The following is a 13,246-nucleotide window of genomic DNA, read 5'->3' on the forward strand; positions in this document are numbered from 1 at the left end:
AGTACCAAAATAATAAGGGAACCGAGTGGCTGACGTGGCAATACTACAGAGATCAAGAAGAACAAGGTCTGCAGATTTAATGAATATGAGATTCCTCAGTAAAGGAAAGCTGTAACAAGTAAGTACAAGCATATGCACTATTACTAATGTTATCTCTCATACTCTATTCTATCTGTTCATAGACATCTGAGGTCTATTTTTTTTTGGTGGCAACTTCCCTAGGTTTTGAATTTCTATTGATATTCTTCCTCTAGTATACCTACTCTCTATAGGATCTACCTTAAAGGAGAAGGAAAGGGAGAGATGGTAATGACAATAATAGTATCTGACATTTATATAATGCTTTAAAATTTGCAAAACATTTTACACACACCATCTCATTTGACCTTCATAACTATGAGGCATTTATAACAGTTATTGTCAGGATTTTACAGATGAGGAAACTGAGGTTACAAGATGTGAGATGTTAAGTTATTTGCCAACAGTGACACAAGTGGTAAATACTGAAGGTCTTGCTGATACTAAGTTCAGTATATTACAATTGGATGAGATGACACTAGGTCTAAGATGATACAAAGATCTAAGCTTAGTACTTTAGTCTTTTCACTAAATGACAGCATCTGAATTTTAACTAAAGCTCAGCTTTTTGGCTAGTAATTACCTCATTTGTTCTTTCTTTAAATCACATCTGACTGTAGGAGAATAAATTCTGGATTAACTTTAACTACACTGATATAGGAGTTGACTCCTTTGGATTCCCTACATCATTGAAATTAAGAAAATCTAATATGACATTTTAGAAAAATTTCCAGTTGCAAGGTCAACACAAGAGATTTGTCCTGCAATTAAGATAACTCAGATGACTAAAAATCAATGACTCTCCCTCTCTTACATCCACAGCCCAGCTCCCACAAACATACAGAAGTTGCATCCCAAGAAACATGTGGCTAAATCAAGAAAAACTGAACTATGAATTAACAAAACAATTGTGTAGGGTGGGAGAAGGTATAGATAAGAGAACTGAAAATGAAAATAATACTGAGAAGGTGTTTTGATGCCCTTCTTTGCCCCCAGTTAAGGTCCAGATTATATGTAGCATATTTTTGTTTGTGACATTATTCAGAGGGTGTTAGTGGGAAATGTTTTACAAAGTTTATGACACAGTTGGGGAAAAGACAATGACATAATCCTCTGGTATTAAACATTCACAAAGAGGGACTTTAAAAAAAAAAACAATTTAAACAAAAAGAGATCATCCAAATCATTTCTTTAATAATTAATGCTTCTAAAAATACATTCTTTGAAGAGAAGATAAATTCAAAACAGCCAAATCTGTATGTATGAACAATCTTGCCCAAAACCCTTATTTCAAAGCCAAGGACACTAACTCCTGCAGATTAGGTGTACTTACCTGGATTACAGAGTCGATTATGGAAGAACTGGGTTTAAAAAAATAACCTAGTCCTTCTGAGTGTTTTTCCTCACTATTCCAAACCATCTTTTTCAACATTTGTCCTAAATTCTGTGGGGAAATTGGTACAATATGCACAGTAGGTAGAACTATGAGTTGGTCCAGACATTCTGAAAAGCAATTTGGAACTACGCCTCAAAAGTTAAAAACCTGTGCCAATGCTTCAACATAAGGATCTATGAACCAAAGAGAGCAAAGAGAAAAAAATGATACATATGTACAAAATATGTACAACAGTCCTTTTTCAGTGGCCAAGAAATGAAGGGAATAGTTGAATAAGCAACAGTATATAAAAGTGATAGAATATTATTGTGCCCTAAGAAATGATGATGAAGTTGGGGCTTGTTTTTGTTACAAAACAAGTTAAGTGACTTGTCCAAGGTCACACAACTAGGTAATTATCAAGTGTCTGAGGTCACATTTGAACTCAGGTCCTCCTGACTCCAGGACCAATGTTCTACTCACTGTGCCACCAAGATGCCCCTTGAAGAAGGTTTTATATAGGGTAAGCTAATTAATATTTAAAAACTGATTCTCATGGAAAAAATATATGCATGACACACTTTTAATTTTAATCTACATTCCAACATTTTTTCCCCACTGCTTTCTTAAGTTTAGACAATCAACAAAACAATAAATAAGACCTCAAGTTGTATCACTGGTTAATTTTCTGAGGTGCAAATATTCATAATAGAAATTTTACAATTAGCTTTTGAGTAAGTTTGAACCTGTTCTACCACATCTCTAACTTATATGAACTGATGTAGAAAGAACTAAGCAGAACCAGAACAATTTATACAATAACAACAATACTTGAAGACAAACAACTCTGAAAGACTTAAGAAATGAAATAAGTAACCACAATTCCAGAGGATGCATGAAAATGTGCCATCCACCTCCTATGGGAGACTCACATTGTAGATTCAGACAGACACACACACACACACACACACACACACAAACACAGAGCCACAGGACCGCCCACACACACACACACACATACACACTTTACTTCTCTGAAGGCTTGTTACAGGGGGATACAAGTGAGAAAAAGAAAATTCTCATTAACTGAAAAAAAAAATCCATGTCCAATTTTAAACAGGCTATATTTTGAATCTCAGCTTATTCATCTGTAAAATTAAAAGGTTGAGTAAGATGATCTCTAGGTTGCTGTTCAATTCAAAACCTATTATTCTAAGATTTTTTTAAGTATTAGGATGTATTCAACTAGTCTGTGGAAACAACGAAGAAATCGTAACTTATTAACTCTGATAATACAAATACAAGCAAATAAAGGAATTAGAATAGGCAAAGAGGAAAGAAAACTATTATTCTTTGCAGATGATATGATGGTTTACTTAGAGCATCCAAGAGAATCAATGAAAGCATTCTTTGAAACAATTAACAACTGTAAGCAAAGTTGCAGTATATAAAACCACATAAATCAACATTTCTGTTATTAACAAAGTCCAGCAACAAGAGATAGAAAGAGAAATGCCATTTAAAATAACTGTAGGACTTCCAGGGTGGAGCCAAGATAGCAGCATGAAGCTATAGATGCCCCCCCCCCCAAAAAAGTCTGAAACAATTTTTCAACTGTAGACATCATGAAGGCCAGTGCAGCCACAGTGCAGCCCAGGTCCCAGAAGCTAGATAGCAGGCTAGCAGTCAAAAAGAAACAATCTATATACAAAGGAAGCAATATCAGAATTACACAGAATTTATAAGCTTCAACATTAAAGGATTGGAGAATCTGGAATATAATATTTTGAAGGGCAAAGGACCTTGGATTACAACCAAGAAATTACTACCCTGCAAAAATTCAGCATATTCTGTCAGGGGGAAAGATGAATGTTCAATGAAACAAGAGGATTTCCAAAATTTCCTGATAAAAAGATGAGAAGAAGAACTGAACAGAGTATTCGATCTTCAAGTACAAGATTCAAGAAATACATAAAAAGGCAAATAGAAGGGGGGGGTAGGATAGTTAAAGGGTTTAATATAGTTGAAGGGATTGTACTTAGAGGATATGTGTATGTTTGGTTCTTGTCCTTCATTTATTGAAATGACATCACTATGTCTGAGAAATTACTGTGTGGCAAATCAGACCAATATGAGCTCAGAATGCCCTACCACAGGTGTAGTGAATACCTGGGGTATTTACTCTAAACTAAAGTATTTCATGTTTCCTTTAAGGTACTTTAATTCTTCCTTGCTCATAGAGCTCAGCACAGTCTCTGATGTTGGGTGGTCCTGTGCTAATGCCTCCCACGCCTTATAATCAATTCTAAAGTTCTTAAGAGAAATCTTGGGGTGGCTAGGTGGTGCAGCAGATAAGAGCACCTGCCCTGGAGTCAGGAGTACCTGAGTTCAAATCCAGCCCCAGACACTTAATAATTACATAGCTGTGTGACCTCAGACAAGCCATTTAACCCCATTGCCTTGCAAAAACCTAAAAAAAGAGAGAGAGAGAGAGATCTTCAGGGTGCCCCAATACTTAGAGACTCATAAATAATTAAATCAGAGATGACTTTACTAGCTTCCTAGAGGTTAGACATAAAGAGATTAAGAAATGATCTTCCCTTAAATCACATTTTAATTAAAGAGTTAAGTGGAGTACTAAAAGGGACAATGGGAGAGAGTGTTTCTAATAAGATCAGGGGTGCAACAAGGATGGCCATTATCATCATTACTATTAAATACAGAATTAGAAATGTTAACTTTAGCAACATGAGAAGAAAAAGAAATTCAAAGAATCAGAAACAGCGATGAGGAATCAAAACTTTACTCTTTGCAGATGATATGATATTCTTAGAGAACCCTAGAAAATCATTTAAAGAACTACTTAAAACAATAACTTCAAGCAGAGTAACAGGATATAAAATAGACCCACAAATCACAACATTTCTATGTATGAATAACAAAACTCAAGAATATGAGATAGAAAGAGAAATTCCATTTAAAGTAACTTCAGACAACATAAATTATTTGGGAATCTACCTCCCAAGAAAAACCCAGAAAATGTATAAACACAATTACAAAATACTTTTTAGTCAAAGTCAGATCTTAAAAATTGGAAAAACATCAATCTCTCATAGTTAGTTTGCATTAATATAATTTAAATGACTACCCAAATTAAATTACTTTATTTAATGGCTATCCAATCATATTACCAAATAACTGTATTCCCAAGTTAGAAAAAATAGTAAAATTCATCTGGAGCAACAAAAGGCCAAGAATGGCAAGGAAACTGATGAAGAAAAATTTAAAGGAAAATGGTCTAGCTCTACCAGTTCTAAAACTATATAATAAAGAGACAGTCATCAAAACTGCCTAGTACTGATTAAGATAAAGAATAATAGGTCTTTGGATTAGGATAGGTACAAAAGAAACAGCTGCAAATGCCTACAGTGATCTGTTGTTTAACAAACCCAAAGTTCTGGGATAAGAACTAACTAATTCGACAAAAATTATTGAGAACACTGGAAAATACTATGACAAAAACTAAGCACAGACCCACATCTCACACTCTATACAAAATAAGGTCAAAATGGGTACAGGATTTAGACTTAAAGGGTGATACCATAGATCAATGAATAGATCAAGAAATATTCTATCTTTTGGATCTATAGAAGGGAGACATTTATGAACAAGCAAGAAATAGAGTACATTATGAACTGCAAAATGGATGATTTTAACTACACTAAATTAAAAAAAGATTTTGCACTAATAAAGCCAATGCTGCTAAGATTAGAAGGAAAACAGAAATCTGGCAATTTTCATAACTAAGGGTTCTGATATAAAATAGAGAGAGAACTGACTTAAATGTATCAGTCATTCCCCAACTGATAAGTGGTCATTATGAACAGGGAGTTTTCAAACAAGGAAATTAGAACTATATATAATCATATGAAAAAATGCTCCAAATCATTACTGATTATAGAAATGCAAATTAAAACAACTATAAGGCACTTCCTCATACCTATCAGATTGGCTAAGATGACGAAAAGGGAAAATGATCAATGTTGGAGAGGTTGTGGGAGGATTGGGAAAATTAATGCACTGATCAATGTTGGAGAGGTTGTGGGAGGATTGGGAAAATTAATGCACTGTTAGTAGAGTTGTGAACTAATCCAATCATTCTGGAGAGCAATATGGAACTATGCCCCTCATACCTATCAGATTGGCTAAGGTGACGAAAAGGGAAAATGATCAATGTTGGAGAGGTTGTGGGAGGACTGGGAAATTAATGCACTGTTAGTGGAGTTGTGAACTAATCCAATCATTCTGGAGAGCAATATGGAACTATGCCCAAAGAGGAATAAAACTGATCATACTCTCTGATCTAGCATTATCAAACTAGGCCTATATCCAAAAGAAATTATAAAAAATGGGAAAAGTCCCACAGGTTCCAAAATATTTGTAGCAGCTCTTTTTGTACTGGCAAAGAATTGGAAATTGAGGAGATACCCATCAATTGGAGAATGGTTTAACAAGTTATGGTAGATGAATGTTATGAAATACTATTGTTCTATAAGAAACCATAAATGGTTGAACTCTAGAGAATCAGGGCAAGAATTACATGAACTGATGCTGAGTGAAGGAAGGAGAACCGAGAGACCATTGAACATATTAACAAATACAAAATAAGTTGATCAACTTTGATGGATGCAGTTCAGAGAGCTAGAACAATCCTTGGAGACCTGTTATAGACAAATGTCATCCACATTCAGGAAATTAAAAAAAACTATGGACCCTGAATGAACACTATGTTTATTTTTTTTAATTTAACTAATTTTTTCTTCTTATTCCATAGTTTTCTTTCTTTTTGCTTAAGCCTAATTTCTAATATAAATAATGACTAATGTGTAAATGTCAAACACAAATGTTTACTAGATTATTTGCCACTATGGGGAGAAGTAGGAAGGGAGGGTGGAGGAAAATTAAATTGTGTAACTTATAGATGTGCATGTGCTGAAAAATTTTCATGACATGTAACTGAAAAATAAAATAATATATCAAAAATAAAATAAAATAATTGTAAACAATATAAAATATTTGGGAGTCTACCTATCAAAAAAATCCCCAAAACTATACAAAATACTTTTTACATGAATGTCAGATCTAACCAACTGGAAAATTATCAATTGCTTATAGTAGGATGAGCTAATATAATAAAAAATGACAACTCTACTTAATCTACTTATTAAATGCCAATCTAATAAAACTACCAAAAATTATTTAATACAGATAGACAAGATAAGATCAAAATGAGTGCATGATTTAGACATAAAGGATAATATCATAAGCAAATTAAGAGAATATGGAATAGTTTACCTTTCAGATCTATGGAGAAGGGAACAATTTATAACTAAATAAGACACTGAGAACATTATGAAATGCAAAATGGATAATTTTCATTGCATTAAATCAAAAAAGGTTTCCACAAACAAAAACCAATGCAACCAAAACTAAAAGGAAAGCATAAAGTTGGGAAGCAATTTTTATAGCAAGTGTTTCTGATAAATGCCTAATTTCTCAAATATAAAGAAAACTTAGTCAAATTTATAATATAAGTGATACCCCAACTGATCAGCGGTCAAAGGACATGAACAGACAATTTTCAGATAGAGAAAAGGCTATCTAGTCATATTAAAAAATGCTCTAAATGCTGAGATACCACCTTAAATCAGTTTGGTTAAAATAATAAAAAGGAAAATGATCAGTCTTGGAGGGGATACGGAAAAACTGGAAACTAATGCACTATTGGTGGTTTAGCGCCATACCTAATGGGCAATAAAACTGATTACATCCTTTGACCTAGCAAAACCAATACTAGGCCTATATGTAAAAGAAATTATTAAAAATGGGAAAAGTCCCACAGGTTCCAAAATATTCATAGCAGCTCTTTTTGTATTGGCAAAGAATTAGAAATTGAGGGGAAAGTTAGGGAATGGCTGAACATAGTGTATGAATGTGATTAAGTACTATTGTTCTGTAAGAAATCTTGAATGAACTGACTTCAAAAAAGCCTTGAAAGACTTGTATGAACTGATGCTTAGTGAAATGAGCTTAACTAGGAAAACATTGCATGTTTTAAGAACATTAATCAACTATGTCAGTTGATTAGCTACTTTCAGCAATCCTGTGATCAAAGACAAATCTAAAAACTTATGATGGAAAGTGACATTCACATTGAGAGAAAAAATATGGAGTCTGAAAGAAGATTAAAACATACTATTTTCATTTTTTAAAAAGTTTTTGTGTTTTTTTTCTTTCCTTGGTTCATCTCTTCAGGTCTATTCTTTCACAACATGTCGAACCTGTATCAGATTGCTTGCTGTCTTGGGAAAGAAAATAATTTGAACCTCAAAATCTTACAAAAATGAATGTTGTAAACTATCTTTACAAGTAATTGAGGAAAAAAAATAAAATCTATTAAGTGAAAAAAAAAGAGAAAGAAAGAAGGGAGGAAGTAGGTAAGAAAGGAAATGGGAAGAGAAAGACTAAAGAAGAAAAAAAAGAAGGGCCATAGCTTTTGTGCTTGGGTCTCAAGAAATTCTTTCAGGTTCTTGTTCTTTTCTTCCAGGCACCTCAAGTCACTCTAACAATGGCCTATTCTAATCTCTATCTCCAGGAAAAGTCCTACCAAAACTACTTTTATTTCAGAAGACAAAAGGATTTGAAATTTGGATGGTATTTAACTGTAGCTAAAAGAAATCAACACCTACAATTGAGCTTAATTCAATATTCATTCCTTATCTAATTTACCTCTTTGTTGTTACATTTTCCCAATGACTTTAGGACCTAAAGATATCATCATTATTATCTACATTTTTCCCTCCAATTCCTTCCCACCCTTTTTGGGAATACAGCACAGATGCAAGGCTTTGCCTCCGGGCCAGACCTTGAGGTAGAATTGATTTTTAGAGAAATGACATCATCTGAATTCTTGAATTTTTTTTTACAACCTAAAATGTTCCTGTCCCACTGCAGTTTAAACATGACTACTCAAGTCTGATTACACTCATCCAAGAGAAGAAAGACATTCTGGTTTTTTTTTTTTCATTTTTGTAAGACAATGGGGTTAAAGTGATAAGCCAAGGATCACACAGCTAAGTATTAAGTGTCTGAGGCTGGATTTGAACTCAGGTCCTCCTAACTCCAGAACTGGTACTCCATCTACTTAGCCACTTAGCTGCCCCAAAAGAAAGGCATTTTGACACATACCACTTAAGGACACATGACTTTATAGGAGTTTGAAAATTCTTTTAAAAAACAAAACAACAACAACAAAATGCCCTCTTACCTGTCAATAAACTGGTCAATTATGACAATGTCTCCAGGTTGAATTTCTTCCCTTAAAGAACCACAAGCAGTAGTCACTATTATGTGAGTGCAGCCCTCCTCCTTTAAGGCCCAAATGTTTGCTTGGAAGTTGATATTTGAAGGCATGATAGTATGTTGCCTTCCATGTCTATAGGAAACAGATAAAAAAGGAAGAAAACACAGGATCTTTTTTTTTAGGGAAGTTGGGGGGGGGGTTAATCAATTAGGGTTAAGTGACTTATCCGGAATCACACACCCAATCAATATCTGAGATCAGATTTGATTTTACTGTATTACCTAACAGTTCCTGGGATCTTTTTAAAATTATAAAAGCAAAATTCCCATTATATTATTATATGCTTTTAAGAAATTCATTCATTTTTAAATTAAAAATTATTTTTCCATTCACTGGTAACAAAAAGCAGTATAACTGACATTTACATAACACACCAAAGTTTGTAAATTATTTGATAATTCTGCTTTCTTAAAGTTATTCTTCTAGATTGTACAGATGTAGACCTCAGGAGGACCTGAGATGCTTATAAGCAAGTACCCTGGGCAAGTCACTTAATTAACCCTTATTGCCTCAAACACAGGACTGTCTCCAGATACATATCTGGCCACTGGACCCAGATGGATACAGAGTAGAAAGTGAGGCTGGTGACTTAGCACACCACCCCATCACTCCAGTCCAATTTATGTGCATGTCACATCATCATCATATGACAGGGTCTTAATATTATCGAGTTGTTTAACCTTTAAATTGTTAGCATTTTACTTAGATGCTATCATCTATGGTGGTAGTCACAGCCAGAAAAGAAAAAAAGCCTCTGAGTTGAAGGTTTTTGTTTTGTTTTTAGAAGCAAATGGGATTAAATGACATGCCCAGCTAATATCTTGAAGCTGGCTTTGAATTCAGATCCTTCTGTCAATTATCAAGGCCAGTACTCTATCCATTGTACTATTTAGCTTAATTTTACCTAGAGGTAAAGTTTTAAAAACATACAGAAATCTTAAATTTTATAATACCAGTTATCCATTCCACATGTTGGGGATTAGGGATAAAACATTGTGGACCTAGAAAATCCATGTAAAATTTTTTGCCCCCCCCCATACCAGAGAAGAAGTTTGAATTTTTTTTTTATAGGGTATTGACAGAACCTTATTGTAAAATTCGGGTTAAGTATTTGGTAATATAAGCTATGTGATCTCTGGCAAAAGGATTATAGGTTCACTCAGATAAAACCACGGGCCTACTGATAATTTTAAAATTTAACATTGTAATTTAGTAAATTAATAAATTTTATTAATAAAAATAAAAAATTAACTTAATAAATTAAAATTAGAGGTTCCTTTACAAAAAATGCAATTTGACTCATTTTTGGCATTGTGATATCACTCTTTTCTTGCTTTGAGGAGACAGTAATTTTATATTATTTAATTTAGACACATTTTAAACTAAAAGGGAAAAAAAATTCCCAATAAAAGGAAACCAGTCTAATGAAAACATACAGCAGATGAGGACAATAAAGAACATGGGCACAACAAATGAGCCTAGAGCTGAATATAAATGCCACAGCTGTGATATTCATATTATATAAACAAGAACAGTTCTAGTCTAATTTTGAAGGCAAAATATTAATAAAGCTTCAGAGAAGTCAACAACCTATTCAACCCAAATTAGGGAAATCATTATAAAATGGAAGGGCAAATAAAATCCTCAACAATTCATGAGTTTAATTTCAACAACCACCAATAGGCTATGCCAACATCACAAAATAGGGCACTGATTAAATTATCAAAAAATGTTTTCTTTCAAAACTGACCATTCTGTGGCATGAAATCAAAAGAAACAAGGTTATAAGATATTAGCTCTTTTAAATCTGAGAAACCATCCAATTCTGAATCTATTCAGTGACCTTTTTGTGAAGTAAGGCAGTTGTCACCAGCTTTTCAGTCTAAATAAAGCTTATTTTTATCATCTTAGAAGTAAGACTTTCATTTTGAAAATCTTTAATTTTAAGGAGGTGAGCAAATAGGACTATGGCTTTACCAGTTTTGTCATATTTTTGTCATTTTGCAAAAGATTATGGGCTAGGGGTGGCTAGGTGGCACAGTGGATAAAGCACCAGCCCTGGAGTCAGGAGTACCTGGGTTCAAATCCAGTCTCAGACGCTTACTAATTACCTAGCTGTGTGGCCTTGGGCAAGCCACTTAACCCCGTTTGCCTTGCAAAAAAAACCAAAAACCTAAAAAATAAAAAATTTTAAAAAAGATTATGGGCTACATCGAGAGATTGCCCAACAGAAAATTTTAATTTGAAATTTAGCAGGAGCTAAATGAGAGATAATGAATGAAAAGGATTTGACCAGATTTGGAATCACAGAACCTGGGTTCAAATTCAATCTCTGCAGTCTATTGTGTTGCTGCAACTTTATTATTATTGCCTTGGAGAAATCACATAATTTCTCTGTATCAGTTTTATCACCTCTAAAAGAAGATAGTTGGATACTACGGTCTCTAAGATCCTTTCTAACTCTAAATTCCTTACCTTGCAAGCAAGACACAGTCAACATTTTTTATCTTTCCCAAAATCAAAGCATCTGATGGCTGCACGTGATGTAGAAAGAAAAGGACATAAGACACTGGTAAGAAATTAAAGGATCAACATTTTAGAGAAAATAATTCACCCCAAAAAGACAAACCCTGTGAAAATAAACATTCCTTCTCTCACACATGAAAATGCTAACTAGTTAACAGGCAATCTGAGTTTTCTATCCTCTCTGCAGTGAAGTGTTAAAATTCTCTTGCCTATTGGCTAGAGTTAGAAGTACATTGTCTTCTAATATATTACATATATGTGTTGGGGATAAATAAAACTTTGAATCTGAGCTAAGCCTGACAAGAAGCCTTTGGACATAGACATGTAGCCATGAGAAAAATCCCTCCCTAGTCCTTCGGCCTTGCTTGGCTGGAATCAGGCATGAAAAGATGTTCCTATTTTCAGAGGCGTATGAACAGCCCTTTCTCCTGGAAATAGTTTCCTCCTTTGGTCTACAGAGACTCCCATAGATCATCTTGGACCATTAGATCATCCCCTCATCTCTTTCCCTTGAGAATTTAGCAGATTAAAGACCCCAACATCTGGGACTGGAAGAGGAGGGATGATTGGGAATCTGAATCTCTTATTTAAACTCACCCTGCTCTCCCGTAAAGCAAGCAATTAGTGACCTAGATGTCTTTACTGCTCCTGAGTAAATTCATAAAAATCTTAGTTTAAAAGGAATCCTTTGTTCTTGTGTGTTCTCTCACCAATCCAACAATGAACCAGGGTACCAAAAACCTCTGACTGAGGGGCTTTAGCCCCTTTTAGAGGGTTTCTCAGATAAATGTCTATAACTATGATTCTGAGACCCCCTGACTGGGGGGGTTGCCCTTTTGGGGGGGGGGTCCTCCTCTGGTAAACCGCAACCCAAGTAGTAAGTGAGACAACCTCTATGGAGACTAACATAATAATCTCAGCCTCTTCTAGTCTCAGGGTCTGAGTCAACCAACCTAGACACTGAATAATCCACCCAAGTAAGAATTATCTACTACCGGGGCAGCTAGGTGGTGCAGTGCACCCACCAGCCCTGGAGTCGTGAGTTCCTGGGTTCAAATCTGGTCTCAGACACTTAATAATTACCTAGCTGTGTGGCCTTGGGTAAGCCACTTAACTACTACCTTTGGTAGGAAAAAAAATAATTATTGAATATTACTTGATATGATTTTTAAAAATTGTCAAAATAAGTTCAGATATCCCACAAAGGTTCGTCTTTATGTTGAGAATGAGATATAAGACTCAGAAAAAGGCATGGAGTAATAACAACAAATAATCTAGAAAAAAATGAAAGTTGCAAGTATTTTGCTACATGGTGCTGAGGAAACTATTTTAGCTTTGGCTCTAATTCTATCCACTATTTTAACCACACAAAATGAGTCAACACAATTAGCTTCCTATCTTCTCTCTCTCTGCATGTTCTGGACCAAAAAAAAAGGTATGCACTTATAATGGCATCATGTCCTTATCTTACTTTGCCAATAGTAACAGTTGAAGTTACTAATTCAAAATAATGATTTTCAAAAAGTTAAAAGAAAAAAATTATTGAAAACCAATCTGAAATTGTATTTAAACATAAGAAAACAAATTATTTTTTTATCTAAGGTGTACTACATAAAATATTATAGATGAAAGAAATTTGAGAAGTTACTAATATTGAGGCTTAATGTGTTTTGCAGAGTTCAAAGGAGTTGACATAATTCTATGAACCAAAGAACTGGGAAGTTCTGAATCTTAACACTGATATCTATTTTCCTATTTCTGGAGAATTCCACCAGAAGTTGAGACATGCTATTATGAGCTCCTTTCCTTTTCATTCAATGATAATTCTAACTTTATATCTCTGG

General features: G+C 34.3%; 1 protein-coding gene across 1 annotated transcript in view; it reads right to left on the bottom strand.

Annotated features, from left to right (window-relative positions):
* Positions 1-13,246, bottom strand: part of MTAP (methylthioadenosine phosphorylase) — a 70,375-nt gene that overhangs the window by 37,821 nt on the left and 19,308 nt on the right. Inside the window, exons 3-4 of the mRNA XM_074207437.1 lie at positions 11,352-11,410; positions 8,781-8,948 (exon numbers count right to left, since the gene is read on the bottom strand). Coding sequence (XP_074063538.1) covers positions 8,781-8,948; positions 11,352-11,410 — 227 coding nt within the window. The remainder of the gene's footprint in view (positions 1-8,780; positions 8,949-11,351; positions 11,411-13,246) is intronic.

This window comes from Macrotis lagotis, chromosome X (assembly GCF_037893015.1).
Source record: "Macrotis lagotis isolate mMagLag1 chromosome X, bilby.v1.9.chrom.fasta, whole genome shotgun sequence".
Lineage (NCBI taxonomy): Eukaryota > Metazoa > Chordata > Mammalia > Peramelemorphia > Peramelidae > Macrotis > Macrotis lagotis.